At 38.9% G+C, this 21952-nt stretch overlaps 1 protein-coding gene across 1 annotated transcript in view; it reads left to right on the top strand.

Moving 5' to 3' along the window:
- LOC127656708 (EMILIN-1-like) overlaps positions 1-21810 on the top strand; it is a 45698-nt gene extending 23888 nt beyond the window's left edge. Inside the window, exons 2-9 of the mRNA XM_052145167.1 lie at positions 6108-6230; positions 12382-12596; positions 13401-15551; positions 15944-16051; positions 16876-16893; positions 17096-17113; positions 17729-17863; positions 18206-21810. Of these exons, the coding sequence (XP_052001127.1) occupies positions 6108-6230; positions 12382-12596; positions 13401-15551; positions 15944-16051; positions 16876-16893; positions 17096-17113; positions 17729-17863; positions 18206-18528 (3091 nt within the window). The 3' untranslated portion in view covers positions 18529-21810. The remainder of the gene's footprint in view (positions 1-6107; positions 6231-12381; positions 12597-13400; positions 15552-15943; positions 16052-16875; positions 16894-17095; positions 17114-17728; positions 17864-18205) is intronic.
- Positions 21811-21952: the final 142 nt, after the last annotated feature.

A 21952-nucleotide genomic window follows, 5' to 3' on the forward strand; every position in this document is an offset into this window, starting at 1 on the left:
ATGTGCTAAGAATGTAGATCATTCGCGGTTGGCCGTAGAGGCCTGAAAATACTGTGGTCTGGTTCGCTCCAATCAACATTTGAAAAATAAATACTGGTGGGCTGAAACAGCCTGACAACTTCTGCACAATCTTTAAACCTAGAAAGTTTCTAGCGTACAGTAATCAGCTAACATTACATTTGATATTATCATGAGGGCTCTATATTGAGTAATGGATTGTCCACCACTTAAGACCATAATTGAGATACAGGTCACTGAAATCAAAACCTTTAAACAATAGTTCGCCAAAAACGAAAATTCTCTCATTATTAATTTACCCTGATGCCATCCCAGATGTGTATGTCTGTCTTTCTTCAGCAGAACACAAATTAAGATGTTTAGAAGCAGATAGAGCTCTGTCAGGTCCTTATAATGCAAGTAAAGGGGTGCCAGCACTTTGATGGTCTAAAAGTCACATTTAAGCAGCATAAAAGTTATCCACATGTCTATACTCTCTTCTGAAGCGAATTGATAACGTTTGTGTAAGAAGTTGATAATTAAGACGTTTTTAACTTTGAATCGGCGCTTCCATCCAGAGCTCTGATGCTGTTTGTAATGGCCGAACTCATTTGCTCTTCTGATGTAAATAAGTGCCGTTTCCGAAATCTCACGTGAGCTCGCCTACGCAGCTTCACATCAGCTGCTGGAAGGAAGCAATATTTAAGAGTTAATATCATTTTAATTAGCGATTTATTTTTTACACAAACATATTGATTTGCTTTGAAAGACATTCACTGATCGAATGGAGTAATGTGGATTACTTTTGTACTGCTTAAATACGACTTTGGACCGTCAAATTGCTGGCACCAGGGCTGGACTGGCAATCTGGCATACCGGGCATTTTCCCGGTGGGCCGACGCAATTTGGGGCCGATCAGTGGCGGACTGGCCAGCGGGAGAACCGAGTGGGCTGGTGGGTCGGCCGCAAAACGTGCCGAATGTGCCGCGATAAGCAAAAACGAGCCACCACGTTATGCAGAACGGACCACAAAATGCCGCCACGATCTGCAGAAAAGGACAGTGAACCACTGGAGAACCACTGGTTCTGCTGGAGAAAGACAGTCATACACATCTGGGATGGTATCAGGGTAAGTGAATAATGAGAGAATTTTCATTTTTGGGTGAACTATTCCTTTAATGTGTTCCACTTTAAGGAATGAAAACTAAATGAAAATTCTGTTATGATTTACTCACCCTTATGTTGTTCTACATCCATGTGTGTGGAACACAAAAGGAGAATTTTTGAAGAATCTTCTCGTAGCTCTTTTCCCACTATGGCTTTACTTCTGTGAAATTCCTAAAATGATAAAAAAGCACCATAAAAGTCTTCTGAAACTAAACAATAATTTTAATGAAGAACAAACTATAATTTATGTTTTTATTCACTGATAATCTTTTTGGTAAATGGATCAATCTTTTAAACCAGTTCTTTTCAATAAACCAGATGATCTGGTTAACAAATCAGAATAAATGATTTGTTTATGAATCTGACTGATCTGATTCTAACATCATACCGATTTAGAAAGAGTAAATAATGACAAAACTTTCATTTTAGGTGAACTATTCCATTAAGGAAGGTGGTAGCTTTTACTGGACCTAGATGTGGAAGTTAATATCGGTTATGGCCATATCAAATAGAACCTGTTCTTTGAAACTTACATTTTCTCTTGTGATTCATCGGAAACATCCTGTCATTTAGCCAATACAGCTTACTTCATGATGTCATAGTGTGATCTAGCACCATCTGTGTTTAGTACGGAAGGCCAAAACATTAAATTGTGCTGGCAATATGTGCAAGTGTACCGCACAGCTGTGGGAGACAGGAAATCCACCATAGGTCACTGATGGTCACGTGGAATCAAAGCTGGTGTCAGGTGGTATGGCCAAGAGCATCCACGTGGAACATGTCATGGGAAAATTAAGTATTTTTTCCTTCTCAAGCTAATGATTGGGTAACTTCCTCTTTAGTACATAATGCAGTTGTGTCGGTTGGTTGCTGGTTGGCTATCACAATAATGACCTTTTAGGGGACTGTCAACTGTAAAACTGCAAAAAAAAAGTTGGATATTCTTAGTAAATATACAAGTATATAGGCCAAACGTTAATAATTTTGTGTACACATTACAATCTAGAATGATGATAATTAATTTTAATGCTAAAATATGCTTTACTTTTGATTGTGATCCTCTTGAATTTATGATGTCAGAACCGCAAAGCCTACGTGATTTGTATAACTAGATGTTTGTAAAAATACTTTGCATATGCATAAAGCAATTTCACCACACTAAAATCATGTTAATACCCATATTATTTCTGTCTTGTGGCTATACTTTTGAAACAGTGAATATTTTAAAGTTTACTGACGGTATCCATTCATTTCCATTCCTTATTGTATCTAGGGACAGGGCCGCTGCTGGCCAAATTGATGCCCTACGCAGAGTTCCAGGTGGAACTGAAGGGGGGAGGGGTTCTGGTGATATGAGCTTGAAGCGATCATCTGTGTTCCGCAACTGCTTTCGGGTCCTTGAATAAAGTAAAATGTGCGAGTAAGGTCAGCCGGTGGATTTTCTGTGTTCCTGCCCTTCTAGGGTAAGATGGTGCCCCCCTAGGGAGTTGGTGCTCTACGCAGTCTGCATAGTATGCATGTAGAGAGCAGTGGTACTGGGATGTCCTGATACGATATTGGTATTTGGAATCGGGTCCGATAACGCACTCATGTACTTGTGCTTGTGAAAATGCTCTGATACCAAAAACAATACCATCTGACGTACGAATGTCATTCCACAAACATTCAGCGCACAAAATAAAAACATGTTATGACCTAGTGATATTATTTAGCTGCAAAAAATGAGATTTAATTAGGTAAATTATAGTGTGAATGTGCTGCGCACTTCAAATGTTAGCGCTTGTGATTGTGTTGGGACAGTGTTGTGCCGATGCCAGCTGCCCATACCTTATAAAGCTATTTCTTAGCTCATACACAGAAAACAAAATCATGAGCATCACACACACACACACACACACACACACACACTCTCTCTTTGTAGCAGATGACAGTGAACAGAGCGCAAATTCACTTTGTAGCACAAGGCACATACAGTCTACATATTTATTGAATTAAATAGCAGCCTTTTGCAGTTTAATAATCACTTTGAGTCATGTAGCTACCGGCTTTTCCGGATTGATCGTCATAACGACACAAAAACACTTAAAAAGAAAAGCTCAGTTAAATGAAAAAGATTATGACAGAAATATATCACTACTTTAGTGTTATAAAATGTTCACTCTAATACTACTGCTACTAACAATAATAATAATAAATCAATAGTAACTGTATAATATTTAAGAAAATTCTCACATATGTGATGCTCTGTTAAGCAGACCTTTATTGGACAAAAAATAACTCCAGTGTTGCATTTCGATTGAGCTTTGATGTTCTGTATAAAATTACTTAATTTTATAAAATACAATATTATGTATGTGATAATATACGTAACGTGGGACTTTTAAGTAAAAAGCAGCCTGAAAAACACCAAGGACTTTTATTGTGAAATGCTGAAACGACAAAAAACAAAATCGCAAACTATCGACAGATATTTGCTGATAACCATAGTTCCTAAAAACAAATATCGGCACTGATTAATCAGTCATAATGCACAAAATTATGCTACAAATGTTGTCGATTGAGCTTAATTTGTAATGAGCCTCAGGATATTCCTTTAACAGCTGATTTTGTTTGAACAAGTTACTTGCTGTTTTTTTTTTTTATAATAAATGCAAAGACATATTTTAGAAGTATTACATTATTTTATTCGCATGTCCATTCACAAAGAGCCAGTACGTGCCACTGTGTTTGAGACAGGGTCCAGTTCATCCCGTTAGATATTACACGGTTGTCTTGTTCATATTTGATCATCGTTAGATCATATTTGGCCTCATTTATGTCTCTTTATAGAATAAAAACAGCTGTTTGCAATCAGTGTTTGTGAGATTCCTTCATGAAAATGTAAAACCTACACAAGCTGTGGGGCAAATGGGTCTTGTTAGAGCAGGTGTGATAAAAATTTCTGTGATCCATGAAATGTCAAAATGAATGTCAAATCCTGAGTTTGTCCTGATCCACTGATCCTTATGGAAATGTAAGGAAGCCCAAATCCCCAATAATCTTTTAGAAAGTGCCCATTGAAAGCATTTCTTTTCTGGGGTCCTATAAGGATAAGGATGTGTCACCGCTGAGCATTTGTTTGGTACTATACAGAAACTTCAACTATAGAGAGACACCAAAATTAATTTTTTGAGCAGCTATATGCATGCATGTCTGATTTAACATGATTCAGATGCATTGGGTGTCTTGTGCTAAGTCACAGAGGCTTCATTTGACAAGAACCTGTCTGTAGGTTTATTCTAAAGAGACACAAAGTATGAATCTAGTGTGCACTGAGGGCAATCTTTTATTGCAACAGAAGACAAACCACATCTGTGTAACACACTGGAGACCAGCACAGTTTGTTGCCCTTACTAGTAGACTAAAACAAAACAGGACTGAAATCTAAGATGGCATAAATGATGAGAAGTAAAGTGACCAACCCAATCTCACTGTGAAGCACAACAGATGTTTAATTTCCCAGAGCATGCAGCGTAGAGATCATGATGGCTTGATTCCAAAGTATGTTGACATTTGTTTGTGAGGGACAGGGGCTTTGAGAATTAAAAGAACATTTATTTGCAGCTTTCTGCTTATTTATGAGGCCAATGGACTTAAGGAATTTTCAAACTGAGGTGGAATTACGCTAACACAGGACATATGGGGAAGATGTGCTCTAAATTTGCTACTATCTTTGGAGAGCTCCATTAGTTCATGTTGTTAAAGCTGAACAGCTGCAAGTCTCAGGAGAAGAATCTTTTATATTTCTTAATTTTTTTAAAGAGTTAATTCAAGGTCAAATGAGCTCCTGTAAAATAACTGCACTTCTAAAAAATGTTTTACTTATGTTTAACATAACCCTAACCAACCGGTGCGGTGTGTCATTTCTGCGCCTATTTTGTGACCAAATGGAATTGCACTCTGTTTGTTTGAGCCAAAGTCATAATGCGGTCATAATGTCTCAGGGCAGCCTGTAGGAAATAATTTTCTATGGATAAAAGTACAGCTCCTATCTACTTGAATGGGGAACAATGGAAATCTCTAAAATGGTAGGTCAAGATTATAAACAAATAACATTTCAAATCAACAGTATAATGTGACAAAACTTGTATCATAAATTGTGCTTCTTTAGCTGCAAAATGAAACGCTATTGTAAACTGACAGGCAGTGTCTTTATCAAAAGGTTGATTGGCTTTTTTTAACTGGTAGGTGGGACCAAGGCTGTTTTTAACCAATTTGTTTGTTGACCATCATTGTTGGCAACTTGCACGGCGAACTCGCCATTGCCGCAGCTCTGTAGGTTCATACAATGCAAGTGAATGGTGGCCAGAACTTTGAAGGTTAAAAAAGCATATAAAGGCAGCATAAAAGTAATCCATAAGACTCAGTTGTTAAATCTGTCTTTCAAAGCAATATAATAGGTGTTGGTGAGAAACAGATCAATATTAAGTCAATTTTTACTATATATTATCCTCCCTGCCCAGTATATGCTGACATAGGATGCACAAATAATGCGAGTCCCCAAATACAAAAGAAGAAGAATGTGAAATTGAAAGTGGAGATTTCTGTATTATCAAAAACACTGACTTATTTATTGGTATTTAAATAATAAACTGTTACATTTTATTAATGTAATTTAATGTAATGAAATTTGTGATGATATTGAAATGCATAAATCTTAAAAATAGGTATAAATATTTTTTGGAGTGTTCTGTATTTCTATATTTAACAACAATTCACATGTTATCAATGTTGTGTAGACTGGCAATAGTTTAGCATTAGTTTAGTACATGCTGAACAAGATGCTTGAACAGACTTGTTTATCATCCACATATGGTAGTTTCAAAACTACCACTTAAACAGATATTGATTGTAATGTTACATTTGATTAGAAACAATACTGACCATAAGGGTTTCTTCTACAGAAACTGGTGTGCATATGTGGTGACGAAGACTGTGAGCTGCGTTGTGGAGGATGGGGTAGAAACCTACGTGAAGCCTGATTATCAGCCGTGTTCCTGGGGCATTCAGTGCCCACGTGTTGTAGTGTAAGTATGAACTTGTATACATATTGGATGTGTTCTCTTGATCTGAAAATCTTTGTATTTAAATGTTGCATACTTTTTGTTTTACAGTGGCAAGAAATAGTATGTTAGCCCTTTGAAATTAGCTTGTTTTCTGTATTAACTGGTCATAAAATGTGATCTCATCTTCATCAAAGTCACATGTATAGACAAACACAGTGTGCTTAAGGTAGCAACACACAAACTATTATAATATTAAATGTCTTTACTGAACACATCCCATTAAACATTCACAGTGCTGTGGAAAAAGTAAGTGAACCCCTAGGCTAAAGATGCCAACAAAAGCAAATTAAAGTCAGGAGTTGGCAAACCTGGCATCCAATTAATGAAACTAGATTGGAGGTGTAGGTTAAAGCTACTTTGACTTATAAAAAGCATAAAAAGTTTTCTATTCACAAGAAGCATCTGCTGACGTGGGCCATGGCTTGCAAAAAAGTGATCTCAGAAGACCTACGATCAAGAATGTTTGCTTTGCATAAAGCTAGAAAGGGTTACAAAGTTATCTAGAAGAGCTTAGATATTTATCTGTCCACAGTTAGACAAACTGTCTATAAATGGATATGATTTAGTACTATGGCTACTCTCCCTAGAAGGGGCTGTCCAGCCAAGATAACTCAAAGGGCACACTGAAGAATGCTCAATGAGGTAAAAAAAAAGAACCCTAGAGTGACAGCTAAAGACTTGAAGGAATCATTGAAACTGGTTAACATCTCTGTTCATGAGTCTATTATATGGAAAACATTAAACAGGCATGGTGTCCATAGCAGGACACCATTAAGGAAGCCACTGCTTTCCAACAGAAACTTTGCTGCATGCCTGAAGTTTGCCAAAGACCACCTTGACACTACATAATGCTACTGGGAAAATGTTTTGTGAACTGATGAAACTAAGGTTGACTTGTTTGGGAAGAACGTGCAACACTAAGTATGGCGTAAAATGTGATTACATTTTATGACCAATTAATGCAGAAAAACAGCATATTCCGAAGGGTTCACATACTTTTTCTTGCTACTATATGTTATTTAGTTTAAAGTAATAATTTTCTAACCATCATGTTGTTCCAAATCCATCTGACTTTTGTGGAACAGAAAATTTTTTATCCTGAATGATAGCCTCGGACAACATTCAGTTTAAATGTATGAGGGATAAATGCAATGAGAGTTTTTTGTACGATGTAAGAAAGAAAGCCATATTGGTTTGGACTAATGGGTTAGTAATGATAGTACATGAAAACCGAATTTTAATTTAATTATCCCTTTAATTAGTTTCCATAGCTGTATGAGAGTTTACCATGCCACTTTTGCCTTGGTTTTGAACCAGTTAAAATGCCCATCCATGTTTTGTTTAGTTTTTTCTTCAGCTTTTTGTCTTATTGATGTAAAGTACATTCACTGAGGACTTTATTAGGAATACCTGTACAGCTACTTATTAATGCACTTATCTTACCTGCCAATCGTGTGGCAGCAGTCCAATGCATACAATCTTGCAGATACAGGTCAGGAGCTTCAGTTAATTTTCACATCAACCTTCAGAATAGGGAAAAAATGTGATTACAGTGATTTCTACCATGGTATGATTGTTGGTGCAAGACGGGCTGGTATAATTATTTTTGTGACTGCTGGTCTCCTGGGATTTTCACACACAACAGTCTCTAGAGTTTACTCATGATGGTGCCAAAAACAAAAAACATCCAGTAAGCGGCAGTTCTGCAGACGGATATGCCTTTTTGATGAGAGAGGTCAATGACCAGACTGGTTCGAGCTGACAGAAAGGCTATGGTAACTCGGATAACCCTCTGTACAATTGTAGTCAGCAGAATAGCATCTCAGAATGCACAACACGTTGAACCTTGAGGTGGATGGGCTACAACAGCAGAAGACCACATTGAGCGCATAGGACCATACTGTAGTGTTCCTAATAAAGTGCTCAGTGAGTGTATGCATGCACCTGTATCAGACTTCAAATCAGTCAGGGAACTTTAAGCTGAAGCAAGTCTGTTTTTCAGGCCTTTATTTAGTTCAGGCTAAATAAGTGGAACCAATATGTGCTACATCAACTTTAGTCAGGAAACAGATGGTTAAAACTATCACATCATCAAAACATTAACCTGTTAACCTGCACCCCCACTCAGGGGCTCACAGCTGAAAATGACATACCTGAATTAAAATAAATATAGCTCCTGAGAACAGTGTACCACAGGCACAATTAAGGTCTCTTTGGAAAGAAGACACTTGGCACTCTACTAACAATAAATCAGAGTTGATAATGCTCAAACAAATAAAAAGTTATAAAAGTTGAAGTGCCTCATAAATAATGTGAACTTCAAAAAATGTTTTATTATTTCATGTACAAATATATAAAAATAGACCTGGAGGAATCCAATTAGGTAAAGGATTGAAAGCCACAAGTCTCATCAGTTTATATTTCAAATTTGAGGAAGATATAATGAAAAATGGGGTTCCTGCAAGCTTTTTTCCAAGACTATGTCAGTTCCCTTTCTCCCTTCCCTGCGTGAGGCACATCCCCAGATATGACATCCCCAAACTAAAATAATTGTAGTTACTGAACAATTTGCTCTACATGCACAATTTAGACATATTTAAAAAGAAGACACTTTGGAGTTTATTACCCAAATGTAAAAGTTGAAAAAACTTACACAGACAAACATTTATAGAATTTAAAGTGTCTTGAAGATAATTTGTACTGCAAGTAACATTGCATTATTTTATGAAAAAATAAATGAAAACAAACCTGGAGGAATCCAGTTAGGTAACTGATTGAAAGCCACAAGTCTCATCAGTTTATATTTCACATTTGAGGAAGATATTATGAAAAATGAGATTTCTGCAATATTTTTTCCAAGACTATGTCCAGGTACCAAGAAGTCTCCTTGGATACCTCAAAAAGCAACCTAATGACCAAATGTTATGAAGGGTACTGCAAGCTATTTTAGTCATCATATACACTGGTCCATGCTTTTTCAATTATAAAATAATCCACACAGCTGTTGCATGGGAAAGAATGGAAAGATAATTAGCACCGCATGTCAAGTAAATAATTCTGTATAGTTTTTATGTGGCTGGCCATTCAATCAACAATCAAACTGATGGGCAGTCGTTTAGACAGCATTCATAAATCAACAATCAAACTGATGGGCAGTCCTTTAGACAGCATTCATACTAAAGGTCGTCCATACAATCAAACTGATGGGCAGTCGTTTAGACACGTATAATGTGTGCATGTTACATAGCAACTCACCGATGTAAAATTGGACCATCTTTTCCGTCCTCAAGCATATCACCCTCGACGCTGTCTTCACTCTCCTCAATTTCGTCATCGCTGCTTCGAGTGAAAATAAAACATCTTCAAATAAAACATCTTCAGCAGAAAAAAACTTCTTTTGACGATCCATTTGATGAGATAATCCGTCCAGTAAGTAAGACGCGAAAACAGATGTTGACTGGGGAACCGTCTTTTTACTATGGCTTGTTTGTTGTCAAATGACGGGGTGTGGTCACAGCCTACGCCGCAGGTTAGCTCCTCAATAGAGAGTGGCTGATTCAAATAAATAAAAAACATCTTGTTCGCGAGGAATTTAGACTTCCCGGTATCGTTGGAATCGTGCACTGCTTGGCTACATTTTCTATCAGTCATATAATTTCAATTCTTTCATTGGCTTTCGTTGTAAAGACAAAATAATAGGATCAGCATATCATGACGCCAAAAAACTGACCGCAGTGTTTGGATATTTTGACCTATATATTGCCTATCTTTGTATTTGTGTGTGTGTGTGCGGTCTTAATTTGTTCATTACACTCTAAGCAACACACCCATATAACGCTCGGCTACCGGAGTCTGTTTTTATGCAGAATTTTATTGCATAACCGACAAGTATGATACTTCACCCTGAAGAAACTCGATGTAAACAAAGGAATAACCATCGATGTTACAACGTTATTGTTTCTTTGGACTAAAAATGCTCTATGGGATGTTATTCAGTGGACCCTCACCTTTCCATTCAATCTGGAACTTTTAGCAGTGGATGCGCGTGTGGCTCGTTATTACGACACTACTGGTATGTACTCCGCTTTTGATTACGTGTGTTTTGATCTGTACTGCTTACATAAATGCAAGAAATACATTCGTTATAAGCTTTTCATCGAAAAACAGAGCTCTATCATCGATGCTTGAGGCTTACACCTTTAAAATGATATATAGTTTGCCAAGATTAATGATGTTCTTTCACGTTAAATCTATTCATAAACATTAAACTTGTGGGGGGAAAAAACTCTTCCGTGCGCTGGCGCTCTGGCAAAGGTTAACAGGTTAATAGACACTAGAATCTATACCACATCTGTATTTTACTGGAAACCTGAGTCATTAAACAAAACAGAATACTAAAAATGTGCTGTTTACATAGTAAACCTAATGTAAACAAATGGAGAAATAAACAGAATTTAGTTTGAGGACGCCAGGGTTAGAAAGTTTGTGCAGTTGCAAAGTGGTTCCCAAATGCTGGCAACATACTCACTCCCAGCTGGAAAAGTTTAATCCAGCTTCTTTAGATTCCATACACACACACACACACCACTATGTATGGAATGAGGTGGCATGCCATTCCAAGCTCTACAACCAGAGCACCACAGGAATTAGGCTTAAAACCTACTAAAATACCACCACTTATTTTTGCACTCATCCCATAGAGTACGGTGAGCCCCTTTTCTCCTCTTTTATTCTCACGGAGGTCATGGCACAAATAGAGCGTGGAGACAAGAATTTATTGGCTTACGAAATGTAACCTATAGTCCTGGGAAAATAGAAATGTTTAAATTGTTTCCTATTTTACCCTTTTTATATTCATAATATCATAATATTAGATCATAATATTTTACTCAATATATTTGTGCACATTGATCTGGAGACCTTGACTATTGGATTGAATTACAACACAAAATAGTTCTCAAGTAAAATTTTAACAAAAACCTAACCCAAGTTTTATTCATGTGTAACTCCCGCACTTTGTTTGTTTGTTGTGCATCAGGCTTAAGTGATAACTCAAATCCTGTGGCTGGTTAAAAAGAGAGGTGTTCTATTACTTTTCTAAGCGATTGGACAATTTTCATGTGGCGGATGTTAAAATAGGTAAAAAATGCTATAGACCTACATTGAAGGAGGGACCTGAGCTATATCTAGGGACCAGAAAGTTAACGAGACCTGGGGGTGGGCTTTTTTCATTAAGTAACCACATAGCACCCATCCAGAACATGCTAGCAACTGCTTTGGAATGTGGTAACAGCCACATTTTGAACACATTATTGTACCGCTTATGAACATGCTGACAACCACCCAAAACACCCTAGCATCGTGGCTGCAGGTTTTGCATAGGCAAAGACCACTCTTGTAAATCTCTGTTTTATAAAAATCTTAATTCAAGTAATTCATGACAACGCTGTACAAAATGTTAACTGTTTTTTATATTGCTGCCAGGCCCCTCATTGAACAAAACTCACTTTAGTTTTAACAGCTGGGCAGCATATGCTTGTGCAGCAGCTAGCGAAAATCATACATGTAAATGAAAATAGAATATATGTTACTTCACATGCAGAGAATAACTATTCTAACATATATATCTTCCTCAATTCCTAGGCATTTGCATATTATACCATATGCAATTCAGGTTTAAAATCTCTAGCATATGTTTATGTGAATGCATCTTACTCTAACAGGGACTTGTCAGAAACAAATTTGTCTGATAGAGAATGTTGCAAAACACAGTTGTTCCCAAAATGGCCAAAGTGTGAGGACTGTTTAATATTTCAGATATTAAACAATATACAAAATTGTAAATTGTAAGGTAGTAAGAAATATACAGTATATATATATATATATATATATATATATATATATATATATATATATATATATTCAAGAATGTTTCCAAAAATTAAAATTTGAAGACAGAATGTTATGATGACTTGTATTTGTTGTCTTATTACCATGTATTTCCGAACTGAAAATGAAGAAAAAAGAAAAGATGTGTTTGAACGATAGCCAGATATGTTCTTCCTTAGAAAATTCCAGGCTTTCATTCATGTGGTTTTCATGTGTCTTACAGATATAGGACCTACATGAGGCCCAGATACAAGGTGGCATATAAAATGGTAACAGAAATGGAGTGGAAATGCTGCCTTGGATTCAGTGGTGAAGACTGCAATGATGGACCGAACGGGGGATCTGATACTCAGATCTCAACAGTCAGACCTTGGCCTAGGCCTTCACAACCAGGACAAACTGGAACTGGTACTGGCCATGGACCGAGTGGAGGGAACGGTAAGTCAACAGTTTCTCACATGCAGCAAAATAAGTGGCACAGTGTCGCATGGAAGGATTACTCTAGCAACACTTTCCCATGCACCAAGAAAACATTTATTAATGGCCAGTTTTGTAAGGGGATGTTCACACCAAACACGTTACATCTGTCTGTGTTGTTTTTTTTAAAACAAATTCTATGTAAACATGCTAGACAGATGTCACACCATTGCACCACATCTTGATGGTTGTTTAGCAACTGAACAGGCAGAATAACCACTTTTTTAGATGTATCTCGATGTTCCATATGCTGTGCTGTGTCTTGCTTCTTTTAATGCAAGAACACATTCTGTCTGAATGGCCCCGAACCCTGTTACGCCTGTAAAGCCTTGGTTAACTTCGGACGACTTTGACTGTGGCTTTTCACATGACTTGTGCAGATTTGTGTGACGTATGTGAGCTTGATTGCTAATTTGCATTTTGGATTATGTATGTTAGCATGTTAAAATTGAGTGTGCCAACCAATCAAAAAAATGTAATTCATACTGTACTGTCTTTAAAAATATCTGACCATATTGTTGGTCTAGCTTCTTTCGTATTCTGCATCCTTCAAACATTTGATATCATCAGCAGATAGCTGAGGCTTTATGAAATGTTTAGAAACAAGGTTAAAAATTGTCACTGGTGCACAGGAAAACCTCGCTAGAGCGAATTTTCTATTGTGAGTCTGGGCTGCACTGTTTCTTTTGGTTCTGTGAATCTACTACTAATCTCTAATTAGCTATTAACTGTTTAAACATTAACTGCTGTTTGATCTATGCCCAGAGAGAGGTGACAATCACAAGATGAAACAATTGGAGGACAAAATCCAGAGACTGACCAAAGACCTAAATGACCTGCAGTCTACACTGCGTGGCATGAATGAGAGATTCCAGGAGGAAATGCACAAACCTGGTTTTAATAGCCAAAAAACGCCAGCTGATGCAGCACAGCCAGAAATGAAAGAGACCATTCATAACATACAGACCAAGCTGGATCAGTTGGACAACCGGACTCAAGCCCATGACAAGACCCTGGTCAGCATCAATAACCACCTAGTGAATGGAAAGGGTGGAGGTAATGATCTAGATGATGGAGAAATTGTAGGAAAGAGGTTCACCACCTTGAAGGAGGAAATCCTCCGAGAACTTGAACATCGAGTGACGCTGTCCTGTTCTGCCTGTCAAACTGGGGTGGAGGACCTGAGACGCCAACAGCAACAAGATCAGGAGAGGATCTTGGCTATGGAGAAGCAGATCAGTGCCATGGATCAGCGTCATCGCCAGACTCTTGATGGTTTACACCGAGAACTTAGCCGCTCTCAAGGCTGCTGTGATACAGTGGCAGACCTCAGAGTAAGACTCAATGATATGGACAGGAAGATAAGCTCCACATCAGAGGCCTATGACAAGCTGCAGGATCGTTTGAACAGAGAACTTGGAGGAACTGGAGGTGGTGGAACATATGGCGGAGGAATAGGTGGACAAGGAGAAGTCCCTAAAGTGATGGAAGATATCTTCACCAATCATCTACAAGATCTGGAGAGGCAGCTCAATAACACTGTCCAGAGGACAGAGGAAAATTGTGCTTATATGGAGATTAACATACGAGACTCGTTTCAGCAGGAACTCAGAAATCTTCGCAATGAATTCAATAATCGTATTCATGACCAGGAATACAGGATTAATGACATGGACCTTGATATTGGAAACGTAAAGGAAACCGTGTTCGATCTTGATAAGCGCTTGTCTCGGCTAGAGAACACAACATCCTATATAGACAGAAGGTTAAGCGAATGCTCCATTTGCTCTGGCTCAAGTTCTGGATCAAGTCCAGGGGGTGGAAGTCCAAGTCCTGGTGACACAGTGAAGTCTTTAGAGTGGAGAGTCATTGCCACTGAAGATGAAATCAAGAGGTTTGACACAAGATTCAAGGATCTCTCAGTGTCTGGTGATTCCCTTGAGGATAGGGTGATTAACCTAAGCCATGACGTTCGCAAGATCAAAGCTCTAACTGGAGACAATGGGGAGCACTTCAACAGGATTGTGACTGAGATTGAGAACTGTGACATTTGTAGCACAGTGGAAGATGACCTGAAGAAACTCAAGAACATCACAAACCACGCCATGGATAGATGGCAAAAGGAAATTAACTACATTAAAGGTAAATTTGACACTGGTCAGACGGGATGTGTAGATGTGTGCTCCAATCTGCAAGACGAGATGGATCGGTTGAAAGTGGAGGTAGAGAAATGCAGTGGTCAGTGCAAGATCACATTGAATCCTCCTACAGGAACCGATTCAGGAACGGGTCACCTAGATGACCCACAAAAACCACTTGATGGTCACAGTGTCGTTAGTAGCAATAGCGGGGACCTCAGGTCAATCCAAGGAGAATTGTCAGAGGTTATCTTAACCTTCAGCTCCATAAACGACACACTAAAAGGTCTGGAACATGTGGTTCACAAACACGACAGTGTGATTACTGACCTAGGGAACACCAAAGACAAAATTATTACAGAAATTGACAAGATCCAGCAGGAAATGACAGAGCACATAGAGGACAGCAGGTTACGCTTTGACAATGTGGACCGGGATGTACGCCGCTTTGGGAACAACTTTGTGGTGGAGATGGGTGACTGCAAGAGGACTGAAGAAGGTCTGGATAAGAGGCTTTCTAAACTTGAATTGGTTTGTGGCCAACTTGACTCTGTCTCCGACAGTCTGCAGAAGATCAAAGAAGGTTTGAACAAACACGTGTCTGGCCTATGGAACTGTGTTAGTGGGCTAAACAACACAGTGACTTCACACAGTGGGTTCATTGAAATCCTCCAGAACACACATCTGGATGATATTCATGGCAACATCAAGAGACTGAATTCCTCAATGGTCCATATCGTCAAGGAGTTCCAGAACTTAGCTGAGCAAGACATGACAGGTTTGACTTTGTAGGGTTTAAAGTAGAAGGTCTAAATCAGAGTTTATTTGTGAACATTTCTAAAGTCATGTAAACATGGACTGCATTCTTCATTCAGCAGTTTGAGGCCACATCCATACTTACAAGTTTTCGGTTGAAAACCAATTGATTTCACACTGGAAGAGCGTGTTCCTCCACCGAAAAGGGAGACTTCCAAAAAAATTCTGGTACCACATACTTTAGAATTGATGATGATATCTTTTCAACCAAATATTTATTTGTGTGGACGTGGCCTGACAGTGTGTATGAACTTGTTCTCTAAATTCCCACCAGCAATAACGAATGTAGCTCACTTTATTTTAATGGATATGAAGAAATATAAACTTGTATTAATTTTTAACTTCCTATTATAGGTTCACCTGGACCACCAGGTCCTCAAGGGCTCCCTGGTCCAGTGGGGCCTCCAGGTAGGGATGGACCACCAGGTGTTCCAGGCATACTGGGGCCAAGAGGACCTCCAGGTGAGAAATCATCTTATCCTTGTCCATCCCATAAATCTTAACTATTTAAATATCCACCGATCAGCCTCTATATTAAAACCAGCTGCCTAATATTGTGTAGGTCCCCCTCGTGCCACCCAAACAGTGCCAAATCGCATCTCAGAATAGCATTATGGGATGCTATTCTTCTCACCACAATTGTACAGAGTGGTAATCTGAGTTACTGTAGACTTTGTCAGTTCAAACCAGTCTGACCATTCTCTGTTGACCTCTCTCATCAACAAGGCATTTCCGACCCCAGAACTGCCTCTCACTGGATGTTTTTGTAAATTCTAGAGACTGTTGTGTGTGAAAATCCCAGGAGATCAGCAGTTACAGAAATACTCAAACCAGCCCATCTGGCACCAACAATCATACCATGGTCCAAATCACTGAGATCTAATTTTCTCCCCATTCTGAAGGTTGATGTGAAAATTAACTGAATTTATGCTCTGCACTGCTGCCACACGATTGGCTGACTAGATAAACACATGGATGGTTGTTGGTGCCAGATCGGCTGGTTTGAGTGACAAAGTCTACGGTAATTCAGATAACTGCTTTGAACAATTGTGGCGAGAAGAATAGCATTGCAGAATGCTAATCTGAGATGCGGGTGGGCACTGTTTTTGCGGTACGAAGGGAACCTACACAATTTTAGGCAGGTGGTTTTAATGTTGTGGCTGATGAAAATAGCCCCTCACTTGCTTTCTTCTTTCAATTTCATTTTAGTAAATGACAAATTTGACATGAAATGACATGCACATTACATATTGGAGTCACTCACATTTGGTTTTCTCCCATTTTAGGTCTCAGAGGAGAGCAAGGTATGTTTTTAATTTGCTTTAAATTGTTTAAAGGGATAGTTGACCAGAAATGAAAATTCTGGCATAAAAAAAAAAATCTAACTTATGTTACTTTCTTCTGGAACACAAAATGAGATATGGGGCAAAATATGACACATTTTACATTAAATGACATGTATATTACATATTGGAGTCACTCACATTTGATTTTCTCCCATTTTAGGTCTCAAAGGAGAGCAAGGTATGTTTTTAATTTGCTTTAAATTGTTTAAAATGATTCACCCAGAAATAAAAATTCTGGCATCTTATGTTACTTTCTTCTGGAGATAACACAAAAGGACATATGGGGCAAAATGGCTACCTCAGTCACAATTAAATTTCACTGCATTTTCTCCCCATACTACAAAAATAAATGGCAACACCATTGTGACATTTTTATTGAACAACATTGGGGTAATTGTATGAGAACATAATTAGAATTTTCTGGGGGAACCATCCATTTAAGGAGATGTATCTTAGTCAAACACTATGATTATTTTGATAACCACAGATGTCACTAATCAAAATAAGGCAAGAATGGTAAGAAATCAATGAAGTTTGTGTGCATTGTCTTTTTTGTGCGTGAGTCAGTGTACTGAGTATTGCTCCATATCATCGGCACTGGGTCTATAGTTAAGCCAAAGGTCATTAGCTGATCACTAAAGCTGGTTTGTGAAGTGTGTCTGTATTGGAATGAGTGTATGTGAGTAAAATTAGCATAAGGAAATGTTGGGGTCAACATGTTTTATGCCAGACTACATTTTATGACTGCCATATTGATAGCATACTGTTTTTGACTTAAGTACTTTCATTTCAGGTATGGCTGGTGCAGACACAAACATACCTCGTCTGTCCTTCTCAGCCACTCTCACAAATCCAATGGTTACATCTGGAACAATAATTTTTGATAATACCCTTGTAAATGAAGGAGACCGTTATAATCCACAAACAGGTAAACTTGCCACTGGCCGTAAACATGAATGTATATTCATTTCCACTTTTACGTGTTTGTTATAACCTTGTCAGAGTATGTAATGCATTTTATGAAGAACATACTTCTCGACCGTTCGTTAATACGAATACATTACCGGACACACTTAATAAGGCAACGTGGACACTGTCCTGTAACCCGAATATATGACATAGTAACAACAATGGCTAAAATAATTTACTCTGGTTTTCAACAAGTACAATATTTTCTCACATCACATACTTCAGACTTCATTGGGCTACTGTTTTGGAGAAATGGTAAAGCAAACAATATATCTTTGTCTTCTTTATGTTGAATTTACAGGTATCTTTACTGCACCACTCGATGGACGTTATTTCTTTAGTGCCATCCTGACGGGCCACAAAAATGAGAGGATTGAAGCCGTGCTGTCCAAGTCTAACTACGGCATGGCACGAGTAGACTCAGCGGGTTACCAACCGGAAGGACTGGAGAACAAACCCATGGCTGAGGCCAAGCCAACACCAGGTTCTCTGGCTGTCTTCAACATCATCCTACCCCTTCAGGTGGGAGATACAATCTGCATAGACCTGGTCATGGGCAAACTGGCCCATTCAGTGGAGCCTTTAACTATCTTTAGTGGTATGCTTCTATATGAAGATGTTTAGGGGCCTTTGAGCGGCACTGATTCTAACAGAGACTGAGGCTTATCAGAATCAGAGGATCAGCAAAACGACGGGGCTAGAAAGTGACACTCTTAAATGACAATTTCTGCATGGGATAGCAATGCAGACGGGTGCATTGCTTTTCCTTATATAAATTTTTCAAACTTACGGATGTTATTTGACCTCCTGTGAACTCCTTGAGCAGAGAATATACATTCAAATGGAGGAACTGCTGCCCTTGATATGTAATCCTAACCCAACGTTTTAGTGAAGTGTTGTAACAAACACTACTGCGGGTTTGTGTGACTTTTGTTGATGATGTTATTGTTGCAATATTGCCATGTTATATGAATCACAGAAATGAGTTATGAATCATCTCTCACGCACCAAAGATGACCATGAGGTCTGTTTGACTTCCCATGTATGCCACTGATGGTAAAGTACTCTTCTGCCAAAGTGCTTGACTCACAATCAGGGTTATAGGTAAGGCTCATATGTGTGGAATTTTGGATGCACAGGAATGGAGATTTGATTTGATTTGTGCACCTTTCATATTTTTTGCTGTGAATGTTTAGTTTCTGTGCACCTTTCTTGTTTTACCATTTATGTTTTGTACCAAGGTTACTTTAGTTACCTTAAGAGTTAAGGGGATGGTCTTTAAATGTAGAGTATGTGCTGTTTTCTACATTACAAGTGCCAAGTTTCCCAGGAATAATATCCTGCTCTACCACAATGCTTGCCAAAGATGCTCATACTTAACTAAATATGTTAAGAAGTTTTCCGCAACACACTAATGCCTCTAATCCAACTTTATTGATTTAGTTCAGCAATGATATCAGGAAGCTTTCAATATGTGATTCAACATGACAATTGTGATGTAGTTCATCACTTTCCATGCAAACTCCCTAAGTGCTTCTGGAAAAATCCATGTGCTCTGCTAAAAAAGCTGAGGAAATTATCCATGGTGATTGAAATAAAATCTTTGGTTCTCACCCGTTTCTTGGGCACACAGTTTTCTCAGTGGCTACCTAACCAAATAGTAGTGAGCTTTTGGAGACTTGTTGAAGTGTTGACAAAAACCTCAGCTCTATCAGAGTGGAGGACAGTTGCATTTTGCTGTATGTTTCATATTCATATTCCCCGTTCAGTGGAGATCATTATCAAACTGTCTGTCCTTAATGTGGTTCAACAAAGTGTTTTTGAAGAATAACAACACTGAGGATTCAGAGAATTTCATCAATGGATTCTGTCTGTGTGGTCTCACTTGAACGACAGCCAAAGAACTTTAAACAGCTTTGCTAGAAAACTAAATGGCTTTTTATGTCTGAAACAGTGTTATATCACACCACTTGTTAAAAGGAATGATTTATATGTAAAGCTTTGTAACGGGGTTCAGGATGGGCAAGGAGGAGGCGGGAACTGGCAGAACAGTCAACATAATATATTTTTTATATTTATGCATTTGGCAGACGCTTTTATCCAAAGCGACTTACAGAGCCCTTATTACAGGGACAATCCCCCTGGAGCAACCTGGAGTTAAGTGCCTTGCTCAAGGACACAATGGTGGTGGCTGTGGGGTTTGAACCAGTGTCCTTCTGATTACCAGATAACCAGTTATGTGCTTAGACCACTACACCACCACCACTCCACATAAACATAAACACACAGACACAAACAGAGCAGCCACATGTGTCTCACGCCCTCCTCCTCATCACACCTCTCCACTGCTCGAGATGTTGCCCTTCCCCGTCCTTTTGCCAGCAGGTCTTTCCCGCCTCTCTGGAGCCCTGGGAGAGACAAGGGGTGGGAGAGGGGAGAGGGAAAGCACGAGGAGAAGAGAGAGAGAGAGAGAGGAAAGAGAAAGAAAAACTTGCTCATCTGTCCCCTGACACGCCATCGCCTGGTCCTCAGCCACTCCTCAGCCACTCCTCTGCACTCTGGCGAAGACAGCCGCTCTTTGCCTGATGGACAGCAGCGAGTCCTCCGACCCCTGGTGGACGGAACGGCTCCAGGGGCTCCAGGGGTCAGTTCCTCTGACTCCCGGCATCCGGCAGCAACTCCTCAGTCCCCTGGCTGATGGCCACGGCTTCTCCCCTGGCAGACGACAGCAACGAGGACTCCACGACAGTGCATCCCTCCTACTTCCTGAATTTCAGCACCAATATAATGGGTAAAGGATGGGCTAGGAGGAGGTGGGAACCAGCAGAATAGTCAACATAAACTTAATGATGTAAATCAACTTAAACATAAACACACAGACACACAGAAGCCACGTGTGTGTCTCTCTCTCTCTCTCAAACTGGCGTCTCTGGCTCGTCTTTATCCCCCTCTCGGCTGATTAGAACAATTCAGAGCATTCGTCCTCACAGCCTGGTCACGCCCTCCTCCTCGTCACAAGGTTTAAAAACGTTATTCTTCATATGGTCAAGAATGTTGAAAATTAAGGCTGCTATCGTATATGTGCTGTTTCAACTATTTTAGTTATGAGATTTCCCAGCTCATATAATGAATGCTGCACCAGCAACATAAATAATTTAACCATAACTTTTATTTTTAATTTGTATAGAGTTTGAAACCGGCTTTAACATGCCGTCTACACCGGACACGAGTGGCAGGTTGCGTCAAAAGCAAATAATTTCCATTAGAATTATCGAAGCGTTCTACACTGAAAGCGTTAGTTGCGACGTGACACGTTGACAGTGAACGGATGCTGTTGCTGACATGCTACAGAGCTTCTACAGTCACTTTATTTTCCAGTTTGTCTGGCAAAAAATAACTTTGCATACAAAATATGGGCGGTGTATTGGAAAGAGCGGGCGTGTCTAATTTAACATCTAGTGGATGTTCCAGAATAGCTAAAATCACTAACAGCACCTTTAAAGCCAGTTGTGATGTTTCTGATCTAATAATTTAAATAATCTTTTGTTTAAAATCACATGTACAGGTATACTCTGTTTTAGCAACAACATCATTACAATAATAATCATAGAGTAAGTAAATGTTTATACTATTAGATTACTGTTGAAAATAAATTAGGATCTAACTACTTATTCAAACATATAACAGCTGCTGAAGTCTATGTGTGCTTACAGCTGATTGGTCCGTGCTTTCTGCACATCATTCAGGACATTTGCTTCGATGCTTTCAATCGAGATAGCGTCAAGCCGTTGCGTCGTATCAATGGACGCGTCCGGTGTAGACCGATTGTGAGATTCTATTGGTCCCCCTTATGGTTTAACCTGTTACCTTGAATGAGTATGTTGGCAACACGTGTTTCAAATAAAGATATTTAATTTTACACAATGAAATCTCCTCTGAGCTTGGTTTTGCAATTTCATCAGGTGGCATACCGGATAACAACAAGACATAGCAACAAATTTCACACTGGCACTGTGCAAAACATTACACAGACTACTGTTCATTGTCC

This window comes from Xyrauchen texanus, chromosome 16, assembly GCF_025860055.1.
Source record: "Xyrauchen texanus isolate HMW12.3.18 chromosome 16, RBS_HiC_50CHRs, whole genome shotgun sequence".
In the NCBI taxonomy this organism is placed as follows: domain Eukaryota; kingdom Metazoa; phylum Chordata; class Actinopteri; order Cypriniformes; family Catostomidae; genus Xyrauchen; species Xyrauchen texanus.